Raw genomic sequence first — 23,811 nt, 5'->3', positions numbered from 1 at the left:
CCCAGTCCCCTCATCCCAGTCCCTCCCAGCAAGGGTGCCCGTGTCCGGTCTGTGAAGGCTGAGCAGCCACTACCCTCCTGTGATGGTGATGGGTGAGATGGAAGGAGGTGACGGATGGCATGGGGAGAGAAACGTGCACAGACACTGAGACAAACCTGGTGAGCCGAGAGCCGGAAAAAGGAAAGAAAAGGGTTAGATAAGCTGTTTGGCCAGAGGCAGGGGGGAGAGAGGGCAGGGTGAGATGGAGCAGCTGGAGGACGAGAGTGGGGAGGCAGGAGGTGAGCATCATCTCGGACACCTACCTCCAGGTAGAGAAGAAGAAGCAGAAGCAAGGAGAGGGGTCCGCACCGCCCGTGTTGCCCGTCCCGCTCTCCTACCTGTCCTAAAATCCACCGTGAATGTTCCTTGCTGGTTGGGTACCAGCGCGTCCATGTCGTCACGGGCCACGATCTCCAGCAGGTAGTACTCCAGGCGGGGATGGAGGTCCCGGTCGATGGCAGTCACCTCGGCCACCACGGTGCCGGGGGCGGCTGACTCGGGCACGCTGACCGTCTGGATGGGGTTGACGAATTCGGGCCGGCAGTCGTTGACATCATCGATGATGATGCTGACGGTGGCGGTGCCCGAGAGCGCTGGTGTGCCCTGGTCCACGGCCACCACTGTCAGCCGGTAGACGTCCCGCTCCTCCCGGTCGATGCTGAGGTTGGCCACGCGGATCACCCCAGTGGCAGCGTCGATCAGGAACCTGTCCTGGCCCCCGCCTTCAATCCGGTAATCCAGCTGTTTGTTGAGGCCACTGTCCGCGTCCGTGGCTGTCACGCGGAGGACAGAAAAGCCTGGGAAGGGGGGACGCAGCCCTCTAAGGCAAGGGATGGAGGACGACAGCAACCTGCCCCCATCCCAAGGAAATACCACCAAGCAACATGGACAGCCCATTCCCAAATTTTCCCTTCAACCCCAACCCAGCCAAGTCCTGAAGGTTGGAAGCTGTCTCTTCAGGGTCCCACGGGGACATCCAGATGTCATCCCTGTCCTCACCTGGGGGGCTGTTTTCCCGCAGCCGTGCCGTGACGGACATGGGCTGGAAGATGGGGCGGTTGTCATTGTCATCCAGGACGGTCACCGTGAGGCTGGCGGTACTGTTCAGCCCCCCGATGTCACGGGCCACCAGCATGAACTCCAGCAGAGGGTCTGGCAAAGCTTCTCGGTCTATCACACCACCAGGCTTCACCGAAATGACCCCTGGAGAAGCAGAAAAGCCGAGTGACAGACCCCACATCTGCCTGGTGGCCCTGGGCTGGGGACAGGGGCCTGCCAAGCCACCTCACCTGTCCTATTGTTGATAAAAAAGAGGACCGGGGATGTCCCCAAGAGCTCATAGGTCACCACGGCGTTGCTGCCCTGGTCGCCGTCCAGAGCTAGGATGGGTCCATTGAGCACAGTGAGCGGAGTCCCTGGATGGGACAACAGGGGTTAGGGAGGGTGGCAGCCCCCTGCGGGGTCCCCTGTCCCCCTCCCAGCCCAGTGACGCATGAAGGACAGCAATGAATGAATGGAGGAGGTGACAGAGCGGGGCCTCGCAGGGCACGAGGGGGTGGCTGCTGCAGCCTTGCAGACCGGCACGCGGGGCCCAGGCGTGGCGGCGGGGTGTCCGGCTAAAAACAAACAGACAGACAGACACATCCGTCAGTCCTGATGGGTTTCGCAGGAGGGGAGCTCCTGGAGGTGCCCAAACCCTTTGCCTGGGAGCAGCTACCAGCTGGGTGGGGAGACACCTGAGGTCTTGGAGCAATTTAAACAGCTGGAAGGCAGAAAAACATAGAAATAGGAGGGATATTCCTAGCTCTTTGGCTGAGGGACATCTACCTGGACAGGCTGGACTGTTTTATCTCCACCTTATGAAGCAAGGCACCTCCAGGTGCTGGTATTGGAGAGGTGGCACCCCATCCCCCACAAGACCCCACTGTTTGGGGGCTGCCCACAGGGCTCAGCTCGGACCACGGGTTGCTCTGCTGCTGACCAACTCCCAAGCAGGGCCGATTTGTTGCACCATTGCGTCTTGCCTGAGCTAAGAAGGGCTTCCACAGGTTGCACGGACAAAAGCCATGGTCTCCTCAAGGCTGACCTCCCATCCTGCTCAGCACCCCTTCCCACTGACCTGCAGCCTTGCCCTGCACCGTGGCACCATTGGAGCCCAGCCTGTGGTGGCCAGGAGACACTTCCCCTTGCCCGGCCCCAAAGTGAGCGAAGAGAGGCATACCCGGGGGTGAGTTCTCCATCACCTCGGCCTGGTAGGAACTCTGGGTGAAGAGGGGGTGGTTGTCATTCTCATCCGCTATGGAAATGACTAGCAGGTCGAAATCCTAAAGGTGTGTGAAGGAAAACGGGAACAAGAGGGTGATGACTGCAACGTCCTTTCCTCAAGCTTGCCTCCCACCTCTCCTCCCCAGACCACCCTGGACGGTCTGCAGGGACCCCGACTATAGGGTTGGGCATCTCTTCCCACCCCATGCCCCAAAGGGTGACATTTGGGACATCCTGGAAGATGTCATTGTGGTTGGCCAGCTCTCCAGCCTGACCCTGGCCCACCTTCCATGATGTCTACTGCTGTCACGTGGGGTCAACATGAAATGTTGGACGTGCCCTAAGACCTACTGGTCTCATTCTCTGCTGGTAGGGAGGTTGCAGCCCCCTCCTTGTGCCCCTCAGATGTTTTTGGAGGGTGTGGCTGCTGTTGGAAATGCATCTCGTTTTCTGGCCATGGCTGGGGCCCCTTCTCCCACCCGCCCTGCCTCCAGCACCACTGGCGGCCCCGTCAGTGTCCATAATTACCCGCCTGGCATTGCGTATGTTCTCTGGGTTGTCCTTCACCGTGATGGTCAGCCTGTACTCTGCCACCCGCTCCCGGTCCAAGGGGCGGTTTACGTAGATAATGCCAGTCTATGGAGAAAAAAGGGAGAAAATAGGTACAAGGGACATGAGGTGGGCTTCTCCTGCTGGAGAAGACATCCTAGGGATGGCAGAGCTAGACCAGAGCAGCCCTGCATGGTACCGTGAGGTCCTTGAGGTCCCACCAGCCTGTAGAGCCCTATACACCTGGCTTAGTGTCTGCCCCATGACTCCATAATCCCCATCCTCCTGAGCTCTGGGGAGCACTACACCCTTCCCAGGGTGCAAGTCAACACATGGAGTGAAGGAGGGAGCTGTGCCCACATGTGGTGCCCACCCTCCACCTCCTGGCCCCCACCCGCGGGGCGTACGGTGCTGTTGATGTAGAAGGCGCTCTCCGTGTTGCCAGCGGTGATATCAAAGGTGAGGAGGGCGTTTGGCCCCTTGTCCGCGTCCCGGGCGAGGACGCGGGTGACGAAGCTGGAGACGGGGGCATGCTCACTGAGGGTGAGGTTCATCGGCAGGTTGAGGAGCACGGGGTCATTGTCGTTGATGTCCAGCACACGCACACCCACCACCATCTGCCGGGGCAGAGAAGTGCTGTGGGTTTGGGGCACCTATTCCCATCCCTCCCTCCCATATTTTCTATTCCTGGGCACGGGACTCACTGTGGAGCTGAGCGGGGGCACGCCCCGGTCCCGGGCAGCGATGGTGAGGTTGTAGAAGGGGATGTTCTCCCGGTCCAGCTCAGCATCCTTCCGCACCCGCAGCTCCCCTTCCACCGGGGAGATCACAAACTCCCCTGCCGGCGACAGTGGGACCATGGCTCGCGCTGGGCCACCACTGGCGTCCCACATTGTGGCTTCCCGAGGGGACAAGGGGACAGGCACCATGGGCTCTGGCCACAGGGAGGGGTGAGCTTTGTGGGTTTGGGGGCTGCACCCCCCCCCATTATTAGTGGGATGAAGCAGCTGGGGTCTATGCAGGCACCAGCAGGAGCAGGTAGTTGGGCTGAATGGCCAAAAGCGAGGTGCTCGTGGCCCTTTCTGGAGATGCCAAGAGCCCTCCAAGCACCTGCTGTGCCTGGGCAGGGGGGCTACATGGCATGGCCCCCTCCCCCCCCCTTGCCAAGAGGCCGCATCCTGCTTGTTCTGGAGACATTTTGCAGCCAGGGCCAGCTGGTAGACGGGACGGGGCTTTGTCTTGCAGAAACCTTGGCTGAAGTCACCACGGCAGTAGCTGTGTCCCCACAGCTGCCACGCGGCCGGGGACACCCGCAGATGCTCTGCCATCTGCTCTGGGGCTGCCTGCCTTGAGCTGCAGCTTTGCTGCGAGTTGCAGAGACCCCCAAAACACCCTGCAGCCCCTACAATGGGGCTGTGCCTTTCTCGTTTCTCTTTCTGCACTATTTATTTTTGTTTGGTGTTTATTGTTCAGCAGATTCCTCCCCCTCTCCCCTGGGCTAGGTTTGCACAAGCCCGGGCCCCCCCTCCCCGGACACTAACAGGTTAAGTTTCCTGTTGCTCAAACAGGATTTCCTGGTGTCGAAAGGCTGAATTTGCAGAAGCAGCCTGCTGGGAGGATGGCTTTTCTGAAACGCTTCCGCCCCGCTCTCCTCCACCCACCCCCTCCCTGCCCGGTGGCAAGCCTCTGCTTGGAAAAAACCCCCACAAAATAAAGCAAAAATGGACAGCAAGCTTCTTTGCCAAAAATGTGGGGTTACGTCCCGTGGCCCTCTGCAGGGGCAGAGGGATGGAGACGTGCCACCAGCTGTGGTGTGAAGCCTGGGAGATGCCACCCTGCTCACCAAGAGGGTCCCCAGCGACGATGCTGTACTCCACCTGCCCGCTGGGCCCTGAGTCCCCATCGTGGGCCAGGAAGGTCCACACACGTGGGCCAGGTTGCCCTTCGGTGACGTCAAAGGGACCTTCGTAGGGCCGCGGGAAGGTGGGACAGTTGTCGTTGATGTCGTTGAGGTTCACCAGCACCTGTGGGTGAGGGGAGAAGGTGGAGAGGGAGGTGAGTGGAGAGGGGACCAGCTCCGGGCTCGTTGCCAGGTGGGTGAGCTTGGTGAGCCACGGAGGGACAGCACCACCAAGTACTTCCCAAATACTTCTGGCTTAGCTCATCCTACCCCTGAAACTTAAAATCCAGTCACGCACAGCTGGGGCTCTGTCAAACCTCTGGGCTGCGCACCACAAAGGGGAAGGCAAAGCCCAAACCAGATGTTCTCCACATTCGCATCCTGGCATCAAAATGTCCTCCAACCACCTCCTCCACTGCTGGAGGAGAGGGCGAGCAAGGAAGGACCTCAAATGAGCTCGAAAAGATGACAGAAATGCACTTGGCCACCAAAAGCATGAGTTCAGAGAGCCGTTCTCTGCAGGCTTGCTCGCTCCTTTTCCTCCGGGACATTTCAAGGGCTTTGTTTCAATGAGCAGACTAAAAAAAAAATTGAGCATGCTTTTTCAGTCAAACATAAACCACCACCAACGCAGCTGGCTCACCATCCCTTTCCATGACACACTCAGCTGGCCAGAAATGACGGCTGGCCAGCAGCACTCCTACAGTTCTCCAAAGGGAAAAGCAGCAACAACTTCGGGACACAGCTGAGCACGGTGTCACCAGGGGAGCACCGCCACTGGGGCCAGCAGCCAAGCTGAGCTCCAGCCTTGCAGGGATTTGGCTTTTTAACTGAGTCACCCTACACAGAAGGCATTTTTATACGTCTATACCATGCTATATTGCAAGGAGTGTTAAACCCTTCAGGGCACTTGTGTAGTGGAAAATGCCTCCATGATGAGGAGAGTCTCTGGTGGCTAGTAAAAGGTTGAGCTTATCGAGCACTCCTCTGCCTCGCATCTCCCGGCCACATGGGTAAAAGAGAGACGCTGAAAATGAGGAGCTTTTGACCTCCTGAACTGAGGGTAGTAAAACCCATCAGATGGATGTTTCATACTGGCTAAGTCTGATCTTTAAAGACTTTATCTGAGTCTCTGCTCCGTCTCCTAGCAGCGGAGAAAACAAACACTGGCACGCCTTATCAGGAAGATGGATTTCCCATCACTCGCTATCCAAAATAATCACTAAATCTTCTCCTAAAAGCTTTGCCTTCAAGCTGTGCTGGCAGAAGCCCCATGGACTGTGAAGGGAGGTTCCTGTTCCGTCTAGCTTTGGTCCTCATGGCTGATGGGGCTTCCAGGTTCACGTCTCAATGAGACAAGAGAGAGGAAAGCTCTGCCTTCGCCTGCAGCACGCCAAGGGCCTTCCCTGCCCGCAGCAGAGACCTAGGTCACCAGGTTTTCAGTGCAGTTTTCCTGGTCAGGAAGGCATCTGCAGCAACATCAGAGGAGCTTGGCTGAAGGCTTCCCTCTGCCCAGGCAGCACAGAGCTATGACACTCACAGGGACAGATTTTATCCATGGAAATCTCTCCCGCTGCTATCTCCCCTCCAGTTTCTCTCTTTCCATTTTTTTTTTTTTTTCCTGCACAGAAAAACTTAACTACTTCTGGGAGACTGGAAAGTGCTTGGCTCAATAGCTGTGTCATGACAGGGAGCCGAGGTAGAAGGTCTAAATCGGTCCCTTCCACCTGCAGGCTCCAAAATCACTCTGGACATGGACAATGCCCGCTGTACAACCCATCACATTTCAATTTAGGCCACAGCAATAATCAGTGTATTCAATTCATGCAAAGCACGTGTTTTGGAGCTGCTAGTCCACTGCCCTGCTCTTTGAGCGGGATGCTAAGTTCAGGTCACCGTGGTCCAGGATAAATGGAAGAACTATGGAGAAAAGCAACAAAAAGTGATGAGAGACTTTACATAACCTCCCTATGGGGTACAAAAATTGAGTTTAAAAAACAGATGAATAATCTGAGAAGATTGCGTGGCCTGGCCCAACCATGAGCAACCCGTGCCATGTCCCTGTTTTGCAATCCCCATGATGGAGCAGCAACTGGGAAGAGCTGGTGGCCACTGGGAAGGAGATGTGAAACTGCTCACACGAGGGGGAACTCCTGGACCCTGAGGACACCACGGTGTCGCAACCCTACCGTGGCAGTGGACGTCAGGCGGCGCGAGGCAGCAGGACACTGGTCCGTGGCAGTGACGACCAAGGTGTAGCGCCCGTGGCTGATCTCATAGTCCAGCTCCTTCAGGGTGCGGATCTGCCCCTGCAGGACCAGGAGACAGCGGCCAGGGGTGAGGGACGAGGGAGAAGGGCACAGCCTGGCTGGGGATGGCGTCCTTATACTGACCGTGGTGCTGTCGATGTGGAAGGTACCCAAGATGTTGCCTTCGGTGATGGCGTACGTAACCGTGCCGTTGGGCCCCTCATCCAGGTCCAGGGCCTGAACGGTGACCAGGGTGGCATTGAGGGTGGCGGGGCCTTCGTCCAGTGTCACCTCGTAGAGCTGCTGCTGGAAGGTGGGGGCGTTGTCGTTCTCATCCAGGATGGTGACGTACACTGTGGTGGTGGCCTGCGAGACGTGGGGACATGGTGGTGAGCCCCATGGTGGGTTGGGCTCTGCAAGGCCCAGAGCTGGCGGGGTGAGGCATGACCCATCAAGGACAATGACCAACTTGGGGTCAACCCTATTGAGAGAAGCATGAGGCTTAAAACAAAGTGAGCCCGGCTGCAGAAACATCTACAGGACGAGGCAGTGGCTGGGAGCAGGTACCGAGCTAAATGCACAGGGGTTAAATCACACCGTTCTTCCCAAGCACAACACGCCCTGGCAGCATCTCTCTCCTTTCCCCCAAAAAGCCAAAGATTGATAATCATTGAGCCTCGCTTCCTTTGGGATAGGTCTCTGCAGGTGACGCTGGGGACACCTTGGTCACTACTACTGAGGGTGGCAGCATGGTAGGATGGAAAACACCCTGAGATGCTGCTGCTTGGCTCAGAGGAAGAACAAAAAAAGAACTCCTCAGATCTTCTTTTGCAGGGGGACAGGTGGGACATTTTCACCAGCTCCAGGAAAGAGCTTTGCACGAGAGCACACTGCAGCTCCCTCTAGGTTGTGACTGTCACAAAAACCCCTCTGGATTTGCACCTCCACCTTCCCCCACTGACTAGTTTCCTCCTACCAGACAGGGGTTACATCTTTGACAAGAGATTCACAGAAGTGTTTGTCATAAAACCACAAGCTGTGCAGCTACTTTTCTATTTCCCTGCATGCTCAAACACTCAGAACAGGTTGTCAGCAAGGTTTTGGGCGGTTTGCAAACCTCCAAGTGACCCCGGGCTCCACTATAAAGGGACCAGGAGCTTGTCTCTTTGAAACGAGGTGGCCCTGGCTGCACCCGCTGAGCTTTGAGCTTTTTGAGTGAACTGAGAGCCTGGGAGATAAGCAGGCACTTGCATGAAGCTGCGGGGCACCACGTGCATGGGACGTGGCTGGAGAGGATGCGCTCAGTACACACCACAGGGACATGGCACGCTTCGGATGCCACCAGGGATGGGATTTCTCCGGCTGCCACCGGGCTGTTTGCTACTCGAGCGCTTTCTGCACAAAGCCCTGGGGCTGGCACTGCTCTGAGTTCCCCTTTTTCACCCACCTCCCGTCCATCCCAGGAGGCTTTCCGCAGCACTAGCCTGGCCCAGCCACTAGCGACCTGCCAAATCCTTGCAACCACGTTGAAAATAATAATAATAAAAAAACAAATTACAAGCAAGGTGCGCTTCCAATTCCCCCTCCCGGGGGCCGCGGGAATGGGAAGGGACAGGCGCAGCTCCTTGCCCCAGCCGGCCTCCTGGGGGTGCTCGCACTTCTCCTCTCTCCGGCGCAATGAAATTTCCTGCGGGCGCGACTCCGGCGGGCGCGGCGGTGCTGCGCGGTGCTGAGATGGAGCTGGTGACACCGCCGCTGCTGCTGCTGGCCGTGCTCGCCCTGCTGGCTTCCCACGGTAAGCCCCGGCTCCTTCTTCTTTTCCCTCCTGGAGCTGCTGTGCCTTGGGCTAGGGGGCTCGGGGGTCTTTCACTTTCCTGTCCCCACTGCCGGGGTTTTTGGGGTGGGGGGACTGCTGTCGCCTTCAGAGAGCGGTGTTTGGGGCCATGCTGCTTGCGTTGGGGGGAGCTGCTGTTTCCAAAACTCTGCTCGCCCACCGGTTGCTTTTCCTCCTTTGCTTTGGTCAAGCATGCATTGGAGGAAAAAAACAGCCCGTGTCCCCCTCTGAGCCCCCTTCTGAGCCCCCCGAGCTGCAGCCGGGCTGGGAAAGCTGCCCCAGGGGAGCAGGGGAGGTGATGTGTTCCTCCCATGGCCGCTGGCCTCCCCACAGATGCTCTGCCCCGCCGCCACTGCCCCGCAGCCTGCACAGTTGCACGCACGCACATGGATGTGCCGGGCGGCTTCATGCCCGAGTTGGCGTCTCCGTCTGCCCCGGGACAACAAAGGATTTTTTGCTGGCGTGCCCCCAAAAAGAAACGATGCCCAGCTGTGCAAGGCTGGCCACTTCCTTCAGCCCCAAGCGCCTGCAGAGGTGTGCTTAAAAACAAGGGGCACGGCACGTTTGTTTTTCGCACATCGGCCGTGGCTTTCCTGCCAGCTGGGGCTTGCAGCGGGGCGATGCTGAGGGCTGCCAACTGCTGGCGGTGCCGATGAGGCACGGCTGGGGGGCACCCGGCTCAGGGACCAGGCAGGAGCCAAGCCAAAGGCTTCCCTCCTATCCCCCCGCAAAGCTTGCTTCGCTCCGATTTCCATCTCATCCCAAGCCCAAGCCTGGCGTTGTGACCCCGTCCCCGAGCCAGGGCAGTGTTGTGGCCCGCGACAGGTGGCGGCATGTGAGAGAGGCAGTGGTTTGTCACATGCTGCTGCCACCAGGTTTCGCTTTGAATTTTTCTGGGAAAGAAAAAATAAAAAGACCAAAACCACACAGGCAATGCACCGGGAGAGGAGCAAAGCAGCTCCGCGGTGCTGCCGGCTGCGGGGTGGTCACCAGGTAGCAGGGAGCTCCCCGCTGCCCTCGGGACCGAAAACCATTTGGCTCCACGGGAGATAAGGGCAATTGACACCAGCTTTTCTGCCTGCACCTCCTTTTTTTCTCTCCTTTTTCTTCCCTGCTGTAAGCACTTGTGCTGAGGTGGGCACATTCCTGTGCTTCTCAGCCTGCTGATAACTCTGAAGCGTAATGACAGCACGGTGACGAGGAGTCTTGCAGGATTTCTGTGTGAGGCTGACTGGTACGAAAGCTCCCAGAAGAGGAATTAAGGGCAGGTTCCCTGCTCTGGCAAGCACAGGGAGTGCCTGTGCAGAGGCTGCATCCTGGCCTGGGGTGGGAATCACATCCGGAAATCCCACTGGAAACTAAGCACACCTGCTTGCAAGAGCAGGGGAATTGACTCAGGACAGGCTTTTTCTCAGCGGCTCAGGATTCGGCATGAAATCCTGCTTTATTTAAGCAGTTCATCAGCAAAGAGACAGCAGTGCTATGGCATGAGCACTTTGCCTCTCTGCATTTCGCTGTGCCACCCCCGGAGCCGCTCCATCCCGCCGCACGCTTGCGGAGCCGTGGGCCAGCAGGGAGGAGCCGCTCCAGCTCCTGACGCTTTCTGGAAGCTTTCCACCGTGCTTGGGAAAATGAAGGGAAATTCGTCATGCCGAAGGCCTCATGCATGTGGTAACCTCTGCCCCCTCCCGGGGATGGGGCTCGGTTACCGTCAGTGTGCTGATTTTCCATCCCAGTAGTTCCCAGCATCCCTGGACCACTTGTGCTGGGCATGGACCTACAAAGCAGATCAAGGTGTGGATGTTCCCTGGGCAAAAAAAAATACAACCCACGAGCAATCCTCCTGGATTTCCCCCGTCCATGAGGGCAGGGGCTGCAGAGGGCTGCTGGCAGTGGCGTGGGCTCCCCAGATGGAGTCGGTGGGGATGACTGGGACTGCCTCACTTTTGGGGAAAACAAAAGCTGCCGCGGACACTTCCTCCTATAGAGCCCCGGCTTCCCTTCCCCAGGCTCCCGGGGGCCCCCGCTGTGAATGGGGCACTTCCCGTGGCGGCAGGTAGCAAGACTACGGCGGCGGTGCCTTTGTGCTCGGCGCACTTGCCTCCAACCCGCGCCAGCTGCTTTGTGCAGGGCGCAGGGCTCGCGGCGGCACGGGACGAGCACGAGGCGCGCAAGGCACGCGGGGCGTTTTCACTTTCGCTCTCTCTGCACGGCCGAGGATGTTCGGGTGGGGTGGAGGTGTCGGGAGCCTCGTCCCAGGCTGGCGGGTGACCTGCGGGGAGGCTCAGCACACCCCGGGGCTGCTCGATATAGCAAGTGAAAAACCTCAAGGCGAAGCAGCAGCGGGGCTGGTGGAACAACAGGATGCTGCCGAGCTGCGAGAACATCTCGTCCTAATGCCCTTTTCTCACAGCCAGCCCCGGGAACCTCCTTTTCTTAGTACCATATATAAGAAAAAGCAAGGCACAACAACAGAAAGGCCTTTTTGGGCAGCTTCCCAAGGTGATGCTTGCACTTAGCAGCGGTGGGGCCAGAGCACTGCTGTGAAGACGCTCGCCAGGCTTTGCCCTTTTCTCCCCCCAGCACCCCAGCACCCCGGCACGGGCGCAGCAGCAGCGGGGTGCCCCCCTCTGCCTCGCTGCAGCCCTCCCCATGCCCCTGGGGCAGGGAAAGCCCCACGCGTGCAGGGGAGGGATTTCTCTCCCTGCACGGTTTTCGGTTTCAGGCAGCTCCTCCCCAGCAGTTCCCCCTTCTGCTTAAAAACAAGCAGGGTGGGACCTGCTCCCCGCCTGATCTCAGGGGCACGGCCTCCTCCTATGCCTTTCTCTCTCTTTTTTTTTCGTTTGTTTGTTTTGTTTTCTTCTTTTTTTTTCTTTCCTTTTTAACCAGCTGTTGACACACACTGTGGGGAAACAGGAGCTGGAGAGCCCTTTGCAACCGGCCCCGAGGTGATCGCCTTTCCTCATTTGAGAGCCGTACCCCCATGCCCTGCTTCTCTTCCCACTCTCTTTACAGAGCCAAAGTGCCCCTCAGCGCAGACTCACACCTCCTGCCCCACACCGTGCTCCCCCAGCCAGCTGTGCAAACCTCCGGCCACATGAAAGACATTGCTTGGGTGCTATTTGAAGCCTCCTGCAGGGCTCGTTTTCAGGGTGCACTTATACTTGTGTCTCTGCCACAATAAGACATGAAAGGTCTTTAGGTCATGCTTCCCATCTCTGATTTAGGATCCGGGATGCTCATCGACATCTCCTGCATCAGTGAGCCAGCAGAGCCTGGTTTGTCCCCCTGTTGGTGACATTAGGGGACCTGATGGCTTCCTGCAAGCCCTGGCCATCCCCACGCTGAAACCCCTGCTCCAATACTGACCCCGTTATCCTCTCCTGCAGGAGGGACGCTGGCGCTGCTGGTGACGGCACCCTACGTGCGCTGCGTCTGCCCAGAGGGGCAGAACGTCACCCTGAGCTGCCGGGTGAGCGGGCCCCTGGCCGACCGCCACGACCTGCTCTACAAAACCTGGTACTTCAGCAGCGCTGGTGACCAGAGCTGCAGCGAGAAGCAGCACATCCGCAACCTGACCGAGAGGGAGCTGCACCACGAGCCCAGCCGGCACCACGGCACGGCACCCAATGGCACCGGGAGGTCCCCCCATGGGTGGCAGGGCAGCCACCGCGGCGTGGAGTTTGTCCCCAACCACCACGGGGCTTTCCACATCGTGGTGATGAACCTGACGCTGCAGGACAGTGGGAATTACTGCTGCTACGTCATGGAGGTGCGGCGGGAGCATGGCAAGCCCCAGACCCTGCAGGCGGCTCATGGCTTCGTGGAGCTGCAGATCCAGAGAGGTGAGCGGGGGGACGAGGGAGGGGTAATGGGGTGCCAGAGGGGCCTTGGGGTCCCAGAGGGGCATCAGGGCATGGGGCATGAACACCTGGTGGTGGCTTTGCCAGGGCACAGGGACATGGTGGCACTCAGCCCCACACCACACGGGGAGCAGCAGATGTGGGTCGAATGATGGCCAGAGAGCACTGGAACGATCCCCCCCCCCCCACCTCAAAAAAATAATTCAAGGCGCTGGAAAAGGTTTTGCTGCCTCTGCAGGCAATAAGGAGCCGTGTTACATAGTTTCAGTGATCTTCTTCAACCCCTTTCCGGAGGAGAGGAAAACAAATCCTGCATGAAAGAGAGCCAAGCGGAGAAACAGCGCGGGCGTAGCTCGGGGCGTGGAGGCTGCAGCTGGCCTCGGAGCTGCTTGGGAGGGTCTGGCTCGCGGGAAGGGCTTGCTCCTGCCAGGGGATGTCATCCCTCAATCTGCAGCGTTAGGAGAGATATTTGTCTGTCCTCTCGACAAAAAAAAATAAATAAAAGGGAAGTGGGGCATTGTGCTGCACGCCAGCCGCAGGCGAGGTCGGCACAAGATCCCCATCGCTGAACTCCTGCTTTTGGGACGCTCGGGGCCAGTTTGCTCAGCCTTGGTGGGCTCGGGGAAGGTGCTGGGTGCCACTTGAGCCAGCCCTGAGGGCTCACACGCTTTCGTCTTCTCCACAGGCAGAGGAGAGCTTCAAAACTGCACATTTTACACCGCCAACAGCAAAGGTAAAGAAAGGGAAAACCCAAACCTCTCCCCTGGGCGCTGCTCGCCACCCTGGCCTGGGTGCCCCCTAGGGATGGGTGCCCCCTGGTGCTCCAAATCCTCCTGGTCCTCACAGCTGGGTGCTGGGAGGGTGACTTGTGCCTCTGCCGATGCTCTCCTAGCCACCAGCTTTCTTACCAGCACCTCCCACCCCACTATTTTACAAGGCCAGGGGAAACCCAGGCCTTGCTTGAGCACCCAGACGCACGGTGCCGTGCACCCTCTAGCCCCCAGCGCCGTATCTAGATGCTCAACTGTGCCCACACATGGCTGTGCACACTTTTTTTTTTCCTGCCTGCTCCGCTTGCTGCCTGCTAGGCAGGCAGATTTTGCTAAAATCAGTTTGCAATTCGGCCCTAACTCAGCTGGTGGTCATATCTTGCAGATATCACGGCTGCTGCACTGGCGACGGGCGCCTGCATCGTGGGCATCCTCTGCCTGCCCCTCATCTTGATCCTGATTTACAAGCAGAGGCAAGCGGTCAGCAGCAGACGTACGTACTCCGCCGTGTGCTCCCTGTTGCATCTCCCCGACCAAGAGCCCTGGAGACCTTATTTGGGCCGTGCCCTTTTCGCTCTGGCTGAATCCCTTTGGAGAAGTGGGTTGTGCAGCAGCAGCAATGGGCACAACGCCAGCTGCGAGCAGGAACTGCGCTTTCAACATCTGTCCCTGGCCATGCCGTGCCTGTTTCATCATGGTTGGGGCACTGCTGCTCCCCATCGCATTGCAAAATTCCCTGGTGGGGGGGGGAAGGCAAAGCCCCAGGGGCTTGTTGCTGGGATGCTGAACAGTCTGGGCGTGGGGATGCTGCATGGGTGGGCAGGATGGGTCTCATGGGGTGCACGCGGTGCTAATGCTTTTTGTCTCTGGCAGGTGCCCACGAGCTGGTCCGAATGGAGAGGTGAGCATACTTGTCCCCACACGTGCACTCCAAAAACCAGCCCTGTCCTCCTGCTAAGCCTCCCCCCAGCGGGGTTGCAGCTGAGGTGCCACCAGTTCAAGCAGCCCCGTCATTCCCCGTGCCCCAAAAGTGCCAGGCTAAAATCGGGTCCTGAAATAAAAATGCAAATCACCTGCGGTGGGATGTCACTGATGCAATGCAATCTCGGCTCTCTCTGAGCCTAAAAAAGGGATCTTTTAAGAGATTAGAAAGAAATGTTTCAGCAAAAATAGACGCTGAATGGGGCCATTGTCCCACACGGCCAGGTGTTCGCACGCACACAAGGGACCACAGCACTTCATCCCCCTCTTGCTGGAGCCTCAGAGCTGGCTGTTGGTCCTGAGGCAGATTTCGGGGGAATTTGAGCACTGAGAAGCAGGCGCATTGAAAGATCAGCTGCAGCCTGCCAAGCCTCACAGGAGAGCAACAAAATGGGTGCCTGTGTCTCATGGCGAGCCAAAGCAACCCCACAGCTGCGCCTCTGTGCCCTGACAGAGCATCCTTAGTTAGAAACCCGTCGGGGAGACACCCTCTGTCATCTCACCGTGCGGGAAGGCTTTGCAATACCCAACCCCCCCCTCCCCCCGAGCATTCCTCATGCCCTCTCCTCTCCTGCAGCAGCAGTGCCCAGGGCATCGAGAACCCCGTCTTTGAGGCGCTCCCCGCGGGCAGCGTGGAGCCCCGGCCCCGGCCCCAGCTCTCCTACCTGGCCAGCCGGCAGCCCTCTGAATCCGGCCGGCACCTGCTGTCTGAGCCCAACACCCCCTTGTCCCCACCGGGCCCCGGGGACTGCTTCTTCCCCACGCTGGGTGAGTATCTGAGCAGCACTCCCCAGGGAGGCAGCAAGGGGAGCGTGGGGGGTCAGGGAGGATGGACTGCTGCCCTATTCAATATTTGGTGCAGCTGGGCATCCTGCAAGCTGCTCTGACACCGCTGTCTGCATTCTTTTCCAGACCCTGTTCCTGACTCGCCAAATTCCTTGAAAGCCTAAAGAGTCTGGTGGCAAAAGCGATGGAGGAGGCCAGCGCGCTGTGGTTGCACCAGGAGGGGCCATGGCCAGGGCGGGCAGCAGCTCCCACCAATCAAGGAAAATTAAGAAAAATATCTATCTAACGAACTAAAAAAGACCTCCTCACCTTCCTCTCCCTACTGCCTGGACACCAACCGCTGGTTTCCCTTCGCGCTGTGAGAAAGACCAGGTGGTGAGGACTACGAGTGAACGTTTCCCTGCCTGGCCAGCGGCAGTCCTTATGCACCGGGCAGAACTGATGCCCACGGCAGGGGAGGGGAGGACGCCAAGAAGACTCAAACAACAGCAAAATGCCTTAATAAACGAAGCCAGGTGCAGGAGCCCTGCCTGTTTCTCCTGTGCTGGCTCTGCCCTGCGGATGGATGTGACCTCTCTTGCTTGAGTTTTGATTTTTACTGCCTATTTCCATGGAGAAGAGCACGGAGAGCGCATGGCCACACACACCCCTTTCTGCGCACGCCCCGTGCCTGGACGGACGCTATTTACTTTTTATTGACAATGAGCATTGTGGTTCTCACCTTTTGCCTAAACCCCAGAGGATGCATAACAGAAAAGATGGAAGGAAGAGCAGCTCCCGGTCCCGGTGCCCGAGCAGCCGGGAGCCGCATCCTGGCAGTGCTGGGATGCTGGGAGGGTGCCCTCCTCCTGCATGCCTCCCCCAGCCCTTAATTTATTTCCAGGGCTGCAACCTGTGCAGCACTAACCTGGCCAGCTCTCCTTGGCGACACATCCTTTCCAGGAGCGTATGGCAAAGTACTTTAGCCACGGCGAGACAAAACAGTGTCACCGGCCAACATTTTGATGGAGGGTTTCTTTGCAAAACAGGAAGGGGAACGGCTCGCTCCTGCTGGGGGAGTCCTCCTGCCCCGGCTGCCTGTGATTCATTACCAGTGATGATTAAAAAAAAAAAAAAGGATGCTTATGTTTTTTCTTTTCTTTTTCTTTTTTAATATTTTTAAATGCTGTTAAATTGGAAAGGTCATCTTCATGGTGCTGGAGGGTTTTCCAGCTATGCACGTGGCCGTGCCGGCATTGCCCTCACTGTAAACCTGAGCAATCCCAGGGCACCAAAACCAGCCTGCCTCAGGCAGCTCTGGCAAATCCTGCTCCTGCCCAGCTGCACTGATTTCAGGAGGTATTTTTGTCCCTTGGAGCCTGTGGGCTTGCTCACCCTCACTGGGAATGTGGCTGCTGTGGTTTAGCTTGGGCTCTCGCAGCATCCACAGATAAGCTGAGCGCCTCCTCTGCCCTCCTAAGGGGCGAGGAGATAAGGCTTTGTGGTAGAAATGGTTACTCAAAGGGTGATGGTTTTGGTTTTTTTTTCTTTTGCTTCTGTTTTGTTGTAAAGAATGGGGAAAAAATTGCCAATAAACACCCATAAGCATTAGTCATACCAAAATATTGGCAGTCCTGAGCAAAAGCAGCGTGCCCTTGCAGAGCACCCCCGGTGGCAGCGGGCTGAAGATCAACAACCCGTGGCTGGAGGGAATGGCATCGCCTCTGCAGCGGGCATGGTGCAAGGGGATATCGAGGTCTGACCCCCCAGGAAACCCCCCGATGGACCATGCCCTTGGGCCTCCTGCTGGATGGAGAGGACAGGGCTTGGTGCACCAGCACCGTGGCTGCGCACCTGGCTGGACACCTCACACCCCCTCCCTGTCGCCACGGGTCCTTCAAGTCCTCTCCCAGCTCTGTTTCTTTGGCCTTTCCCAAAGCTTTGTTTTGTGGGATTTGGATCGGTGCTGCTGGAAGCATCAGAGACCCCAGCTACCAGCCTGGGTGAAGCCACAAGGAATGGCACCAGGCTCCGTGCACAGCATCCCTCACTGCGCCAGCGATGTTCCCCAGGACGATGGGGACGCTTTTGGAAGGAGCTGGTGGTGCCAGCTGCTGCATTTGCACAAACCTGCTGCTCTCGTTCTAAGGAAAGAGATTTCAACCACGGCACGGCGTAAGCAGAAGACACAAAGAGGCGCATGAGCCACCCGGCGGGGAGCAGTGCGGAGATTTGCAAGCCGCGACCTGTGCTGCTTCTTGCAGCACGCTTCCTCAAAATGTAGAGCAGGGCTCTGCAGCCAGAGCGCTGCCGGGAGGTGAGAGAGATGGAGAGATAAGGGGGGAGGTGGAGGCGAGGCAGGGCGGCAGCAGGGTCACACCTCGCTGGGGAGCGACGTGCACTTGCTTCGCGGCTCGCTCATCTCCCCCGTCCCATATCCCAAGGCCCCTATTTGTTGTGTCTAACAAAGACAGCGGGCAGGACTGCCCCCGCTTGCACGTGGGCATGCTGTTGGTGTTTTCAGCTCATACACACACGAAACAGTTCAGGATTTCTGCTCAAACCACTTCAGAGCAGAGGCAGGGAGATGAAACGCAGCCGTGCCGGAGCGAGTGGGAGGAAAGCGAGGATGCATGCTGAAAGCAAAGGCACGGCGGCTCTGCCACGGGGCTGGCAGCAGCTCCCAAAACATCCTACAGCAACAGCTCTGGCTGCCAGAACGTGCCAAGTATGATCTGGACCCTGAGTCACAACCTGAATCAAGGCGCTTGGGGTTCACATGTGCATCACCAGACCACTACGGCATCCCCGCAGAGCCACGTGCTTTGCATCCAGCACCCACCCCAAACTTTCCCGGCACTTCCATCCCCACCTTCCACACTCAGCACCCCAAAGCTCAACTTGCCAGCCCCAAAATGCGTGTCCCAGTGGCTCACCGACAGGGACGGGTTGCCCTCATCCTCCACAGTGACCAGCAGGCAGTAGGAGCTCTGCCGCTCGCGGTCGGGCGGCGAGGGCCGCGTGGCAATCTCGCCGGTGACACGGTCCATGCGGAAGGTGAGGTCCTCGTTCCCGCGGGTGATGTAGTAGGACAGGACGCTGTTGAGGCCAGCGTCCCGGTCGGTGGCACGCACCTGGACCACCGCCGTGCCCCCGCCGACGTTCTGCAGGGCGGATGCACACGTAACTCAGCACAGCATAACACATAAAATACATTGTTTGTAATAGTCATAATACAGATTGGTTTTCCAAGCTGCTTTAGGCACCAAACTCCAACCCTACACCCGCCAAAGCAGCTCCCCTTGACCTGCGATGAAGCAATTTGGTTGTGTATTAGGCTGTGCATTAGGCACTATCTAGGCTGGTGCATCCTTAAAAAGTGCAGAACCCAAAGGTGAAGGTTGTATAATGCACTCGGAGCACAGCTAATTATTTTTGGATGATCCCATTACAGGGGAAATCAAGAGAGAATTTCTATTCTTCAACCAGCTCCAACCATGTATTAAAGAGATAAGGAAATCCTAGCAGGGCAATAACTTTAATGCCAAGCTATTCATCATGAGCAGCACTCCCATGCTTCCGAGTGTCACCAGCTATTACTTATATTTCATTTTTCACCCTCAAATGGAGAACCCCCGGCCCAGGAATTAAACTGGCAGGAAATAAGTTGTCTTTTCTCATGCTCGATCGTGTTTTATTGCTTAATTATCCAGCTCCCTCGGAGCTGCTTCACCTCCCGGGGCCTCACCTCGCTCACGCTCACGTTGTAGCCGAAGGGGCTCTCAATGACAGGTGGGTTGTCGTTGACATCGAGGATGGTCACCCGCAGGGTGTGCTCCTTCCTCCGTGGGGGCACGCCGCCATCCGAGGCTTGGATCTGTGGTCGGAGGGTGTGTACGTGTCATTTTTGGCCACGGTGAAGCCCAAACAAGGCAGGGGGAGTGTGGCAGGGGCTCGGCTCACCCGCAAGGTGTAGCGGTCCAGCAGCTCCCGGTCGAGCGGCCGAGCCACCAGCACCTCGCCGTAGGTGTTGTTGGTGGTGCGGATCTCGAATGCCTGCCCGAAGTTCCCCGCTGTCAGTGAGAATGTCACCTGGGGGGGAGGAGAAGGGCAAGCGATGGGGAGGAGGGGAAGGAGACCCTACAATAATAAACCCAGAGACACCCTCAGAGCATTTAGATGGTCCAATGTGGGTGGATTCAGGGGTGCGCGGCCACCCTCACAGCAGCCAACCCTGGTCTCATGCTACCAGGGTGGCACCGAGCTCGTGTCCTGTCCCCCAACAGGGACACGGAGGAGGGGAAGGGGCTGGGAAGGTGCCATGGGGGAGGTGGCACCACCACCCCACCTGCCCATTGCTGCCCGCGTCGGGGTCACGGGCCAGGACTACGGCCACCCGCCGGCCGACCGGGCTGTCCTCCGCCACACTGACGGCCGAGTCAGAGGTGATGTCAAACTGCGGGCTGTTGTCGTTCTCGTCCAGGATTGTGATGGTCACCTGCGGGCATGGCAGGGTGAGGACAAGACCCTGGCAAACCCTCGGCTATCACGTCTCCATCCCAACCTCCCACCCCAAATTGCTGGCAGCACGAGCAGGAGCCGTGCCACCCGGGAATGGTGCGGATATTTGAACCCAGGAGCTGCAGCTGCAGAGGAGGAGGAGGGAGGAAGAGGCAGGAGAAAGACAGAAAGCACTCAAGTGTTGTGTTTTGCATGCCGGAGGTGACAAGGGAGCGGGCTACCTCGGCCACAATTAGCCGCAGGAAATGCTCTCATCGCCCTGGCAATTAAAGACACGCAGTGCCACGCACAAACGGGAGAGGAAGAGCCTTTCTGTTCCCGGGGCTCTATTTATGGTTGCCCCCGGCCCCCAGGTGCGGTGGGGCTCAATGCCACGACATCCCAGAGGAAGCCCAGGGCGAGCTGCTGCAGTTATTGTTGGCGCTGAATGGAAACCAGGGAGTGGGGAGCGCGGCGAGTGGGTCCCCTGCTCTCCAGCTGCAGGAGGTGCTGCCCTACAGCTCGACATCTGGGACTGATCCTGCCCCCTGAGGTGATGCCGGCGAGATGGATGTGCTTACCTTCTGTCGGAGGGGAAGCAGAGAAAACAAAGAGAAAAAAACAAGTTAGTGGTGGTGAGGAGTCAGGCACGTGTCTTCCAGCCCACCGTGGGGCAGGGTGGGCATGTCCCCATGGGGTTTTAGCTAATTTGTGGGAGGCTGGAGCAGGACAGCGAGGCCACCAGCACCCATGAGCTTAGGAATGGCAACCGTGGCCTCCTTGATACCTCCTTCCTCCAGCATCACCTTCATCACCCAGATACGAGGTCTCAAAACACAAGAACAAGCTGCCGGCTTCGAAACCCCCCCGGGGGACCAGGTGCCCCAAACCTGGCGCCTTTCTGGTTTCTGTCCGTGCCAGCCCAGCCGCCGGTGCCTGCCTGCGCACTGTGTGCCGCCCGCTGCGGCGGGAAGATGCAAATCACCCCCGCTCAGCTGCCTTCGAAACTGCCAAATATAACGCTCCCCATCAGCATAAACCGCAGGGAAGTAGTTTGAGGCCCCCCAGATTTGCCTACTTACTGGTTTAGTTTGGTAAGAGATCTGCAAACCCTAGTGTTGTTTTGTGTGTGCGCATGTGTTCCAAGAAATATGACACTGTGATATACAGAAGATAAAATGCAGTGGCCCGTGCTCATGCAAAAGCAGGGTTTCCCCCAAATTGGGGTTTCCAGACCCTACTGTTTGCCTGCACGGGTTGGAGAAGTGCAGGGTACGGGAGTAGGGTCTGTCAGGCCCAGCAGAGCTTGTACAAATGGGCAATGGAAGACACCAACGTGATTGCGGCGTTCTCCAAAACCTGGGTGACAATTGGGCAGAAGAGAAGGAAGACGAAGCCGCTCACCACTGTAGAGTCAACCTTCGGCCCCCCGTCATCGGCCACCACCGTCAGGGTGTAGAAGTCCCCCTTCTCCCGGTCCACCTGGCCTTTGACCGTGATCACGCCCTGCCGAGGACGAAGAGCCACATCCACCACTGGGCTCAGCACCCGCGGTGGCCAACCCAACCGAGGAAGATCATGCCGAAGAAGACCACTCACGGTGATGCCGTTGATCTTGAAGAGGGACAGCGCCTGGGCGTTGGTGTTGGGGTCGAACTTGTAGGTGATCTGGTTGAGGTTGTCAATGGAGCGCGCCTGCACGCGGAGCACCTCAGAGCCCAGTGGGATGTTCTCCACAATGACGGCCTCGTAGCTGCTGTTGGAGAACTGCACGGCCTCGTCGAGCTCGTTCAGCAGGCTGACGTACACGCTGCAGAAGCCCTGGTTGTTGGGAGGCGCCTGGTCTGTGGCCGAGACGTTCATCAGGTAGCTGGTTTTGGTCTCGTAGTCCAGGTAGTCGACGGTAGTGATGAGGCCAGTGCTCTCATCGATCTCAAACTTCCCTTCGGCGCCCGAAAGGATTTTGTAGCTCACCAGCCCGCCATTCCCTGGAGCAGGAGCACAGTGAATTTGGACCAAACATCCCATGGGGGCAGTACCACCGAGGCTGAGCCCACCCCATGGGGTTTTTGGCCCCCTCCCTGGCTCCCTACCTGTGTCTCGGTCAGTGGCCCTCACCACTGCCACCGAGGTCCCGATGCCAGCTGTCTCCCGCAGCCCCAGGCGGTTGTACTGACGCTGGGTGAACACTGGCACCTCGTCGTTGACGTCCTCTACGTAGACAATCACCTGCAAAACCCCCCCAAAAAATGCGGTGGGAGGGCATGATGAATTCAGAGGAGCACCAAACCTGCATGGCACGAATCACCAGGTACCCTTCCCCTTCCCGTGAATCCATCCCCTGTAATTCCAGGGAAATTTGGAGGAGCCATGGTGGCTTGAAGCAGCATGAGCTGGTGGTCCCCATGGTGCAGGGAGACTCATCCTTCCCTGGCTCAGTATCATATCACTTCTCTTTGGGATCCCCTGCCCCAAACCTCCCCAGCTGGAGGCCCTGCACTGCAGGAGCGCTGCTGGCTTCGTGGGAAACGTGCAGAGTTCACGGCCTGCAGGTCAAGCTGCCTTTTCTCGCATTTCCCCAGGGACAGCCTCGCTCCTTCTGCCTTCCAACTGGTGCCGTGGGCTTGTAGCACTCAGCCAGAGCCCGCCACCAGCTCGGTGGGTCTAAAAATAAATATGGTGTGACCAGAGGGGTGGGATGGTGGATCAAGTTTCGTGGGAACCCCTCCTGGAGGAAGGAAGTCGCTGTTGCGCTGCTCAAGATTATTACAATTAGGCCCTCTCTAATTTAACTAGGTGCTTGGCCCTGTGGTTTCCAGCATGCCGAGGCACTCCGCAGCCCCAGCGCACCCAAATGTCACAGGAAAATAGAAAAAAAAAAGCCACCCCCACCACCAAAACCCTCTTCTCCACCCACGGAGACTTTCCGTCAGCATTTCCATGCCAGGTCTCTCGAGCTTCCTGCACGCCTGCCTCCACTCGGCGAGGGCTGGAAATTACTGCTGGCTGCTGCAGCACCCCTGGGAGCTGCCAAGAACACCCACAGCTCAGCCCCGGGCTCCGTACCCGTACGGAGCTCCGCATGGGGCCCTGCTCTGTGTTGTAAGCTTCCACCTCCAGCACGTGCGATGAGTTCTGCTCCCTGTCCAGGGGCCGCAAGCCGCGCATCACCAGCCCGCTGCTGGGGTTGATCCGAAAGTTGTGGTGCTCGTTCCCTGGGGGGGCGAGGAAGCAACAGCGTTGGTGCCCAGTGCGTGCCCCCCTGCTGCCCCAAATGTGCTTTGTGCAGCGCTGAGGTGGCTCCAGGAGCATCCTGCCCAGCCCCACATGGAGCTGGACTTACCCTTGACGATCCTGTACCACACTCTCCCATTGACGCCCTCGTCTGCGTCTGTGGCTTTCACCTTCGCGAGGAAAGAAAAGCAGGGGGTGAAGCTTGCAGAGCACAACCCAGCAGGGTCAGGATGGGCTCAGGGTGAGCCTGGGGACCTCAGCTGCTGCACAATGGTCCCCTCTGGTGTCCCTGAGCAACACTGCAGTGCTTTGCCCAAGGACACCGCTTCCCAAAAAGCATCCAAGCCAAGGAGGTTGCTGCTTGCAAACCATCCGGGCGAGGATGCCCAGGCTGTGGGCACACCAGCTCCCACCCACAGAAAAGCTATTGAGCAAGCCCAAACGGTACAGCTAGGAAAGTTTAGGAGAGGGAAACCAAGCTTTGCAGCATTTTGTGCCATTCCCTACCCCTCTGTGCCCTGAAAAATGCTCCCAGGCCCTGCGGTTTTGGCTGGACGTGGTTTCCTCCTGCGTCACGCAGCAAGCGATACTCGCCTCCTCTGCTGCAGCATCTCGTTTTCCACCCAGCTCACCCCTGCTGTTTCTCTCATAGTTTCCAATCAGCAATTAAAGGCATTTAGCTGAGCCCTTCGGAACAATTTTTTTTTCAATATTTGACTGGGGGAAGCCTGGCTGCTGCCCCCATGAACCCGCCCGCCCCGTGGATGGCAGCGGCACGAGCAGACCCACAGCCCCTGTGGCCGGATGCTGCTCAGCAGCTGGGGTGAGAGCATGGGTGCTGCGGCTCTCTGCCCAAAACCTG

The 23,811-nt window shown here is 58.1% G+C and overlaps 2 protein-coding genes across 3 annotated transcripts in view; one reads left to right on the top strand and one right to left on the bottom strand.

The window, feature by feature from the left end:
- Positions 1 to 23,811, bottom strand: part of CDH23 (cadherin related 23) — a 131,489-nt gene that overhangs the window by 9,145 nt on the left and 98,533 nt on the right. The window contains exons 29-48 of the mRNA XM_035537012.2: positions 23,059 to 23,119; positions 22,782 to 22,930; positions 21,809 to 21,944; positions 21,315 to 21,703; positions 21,120 to 21,221; positions 20,297 to 20,299; positions 19,564 to 19,713; positions 19,179 to 19,307; positions 18,964 to 19,092; positions 18,152 to 18,379; positions 7,147 to 7,368; positions 6,943 to 7,062; positions 4,697 to 4,877; positions 3,558 to 3,691; positions 3,261 to 3,470; positions 2,833 to 2,940; positions 2,261 to 2,363; positions 1,329 to 1,454; positions 1,039 to 1,242; positions 378 to 836 (exon numbers count right to left, since the gene is read on the bottom strand). Of these exons, the coding sequence (XP_035392905.2) occupies positions 378 to 836; positions 1,039 to 1,242; positions 1,329 to 1,454; positions 2,261 to 2,363; positions 2,833 to 2,940; positions 3,261 to 3,470; positions 3,558 to 3,691; positions 4,697 to 4,877; positions 6,943 to 7,062; positions 7,147 to 7,368; positions 18,152 to 18,379; positions 18,964 to 19,092; positions 19,179 to 19,307; positions 19,564 to 19,713; positions 20,297 to 20,299; positions 21,120 to 21,221; positions 21,315 to 21,703; positions 21,809 to 21,944; positions 22,782 to 22,930; positions 23,059 to 23,119 (3,343 nt within the window). The remainder of the gene's footprint in view (positions 1 to 377; positions 837 to 1,038; positions 1,243 to 1,328; positions 1,455 to 2,260; positions 2,364 to 2,832; positions 2,941 to 3,260; positions 3,471 to 3,557; positions 3,692 to 4,696; positions 4,878 to 6,942; positions 7,063 to 7,146; positions 7,369 to 18,151; positions 18,380 to 18,963; positions 19,093 to 19,178; positions 19,308 to 19,563; positions 19,714 to 20,296; positions 20,300 to 21,119; positions 21,222 to 21,314; positions 21,704 to 21,808; positions 21,945 to 22,781; positions 22,931 to 23,058; positions 23,120 to 23,811) is intronic.
- Positions 8,704 to 15,984, top strand: VSIR (V-set immunoregulatory receptor). Of its 2 annotated transcripts, none has more exons than XM_050711875.1 (7): positions 8,704 to 8,797; positions 12,226 to 12,681; positions 13,385 to 13,432; positions 13,855 to 13,962; positions 14,343 to 14,370; positions 15,031 to 15,218; positions 15,363 to 15,984. In XM_050711875.1, exons 1-7 carry the CDS (start codon positions 8,737 to 8,739, stop codon positions 15,398 to 15,400), a joined length of 927 nt encoding a protein of 308 aa, XP_050567832.1. In that variant the 5' UTR covers positions 8,704 to 8,736; the 3' UTR covers positions 15,401 to 15,984. The 2 variants fall into 2 exon arrangements, with proteins under 2 accessions (XP_050567832.1, XP_050567831.1); XM_050711874.1 differs by having other exon boundaries at positions 8,715 to 8,797; positions 15,028 to 15,218; positions 15,363 to 15,922.

The sequence above is a fragment of the Cygnus atratus genome, chromosome 7 (genome assembly GCF_013377495.2).
Source record: "Cygnus atratus isolate AKBS03 ecotype Queensland, Australia chromosome 7, CAtr_DNAZoo_HiC_assembly, whole genome shotgun sequence".
Classification (NCBI taxonomy): domain Eukaryota; kingdom Metazoa; phylum Chordata; class Aves; order Anseriformes; family Anatidae; genus Cygnus; species Cygnus atratus.
Note: the sequence above shows the minus strand (reverse complement) of the source record. Positions and strands in the feature narration are given on the sequence as shown.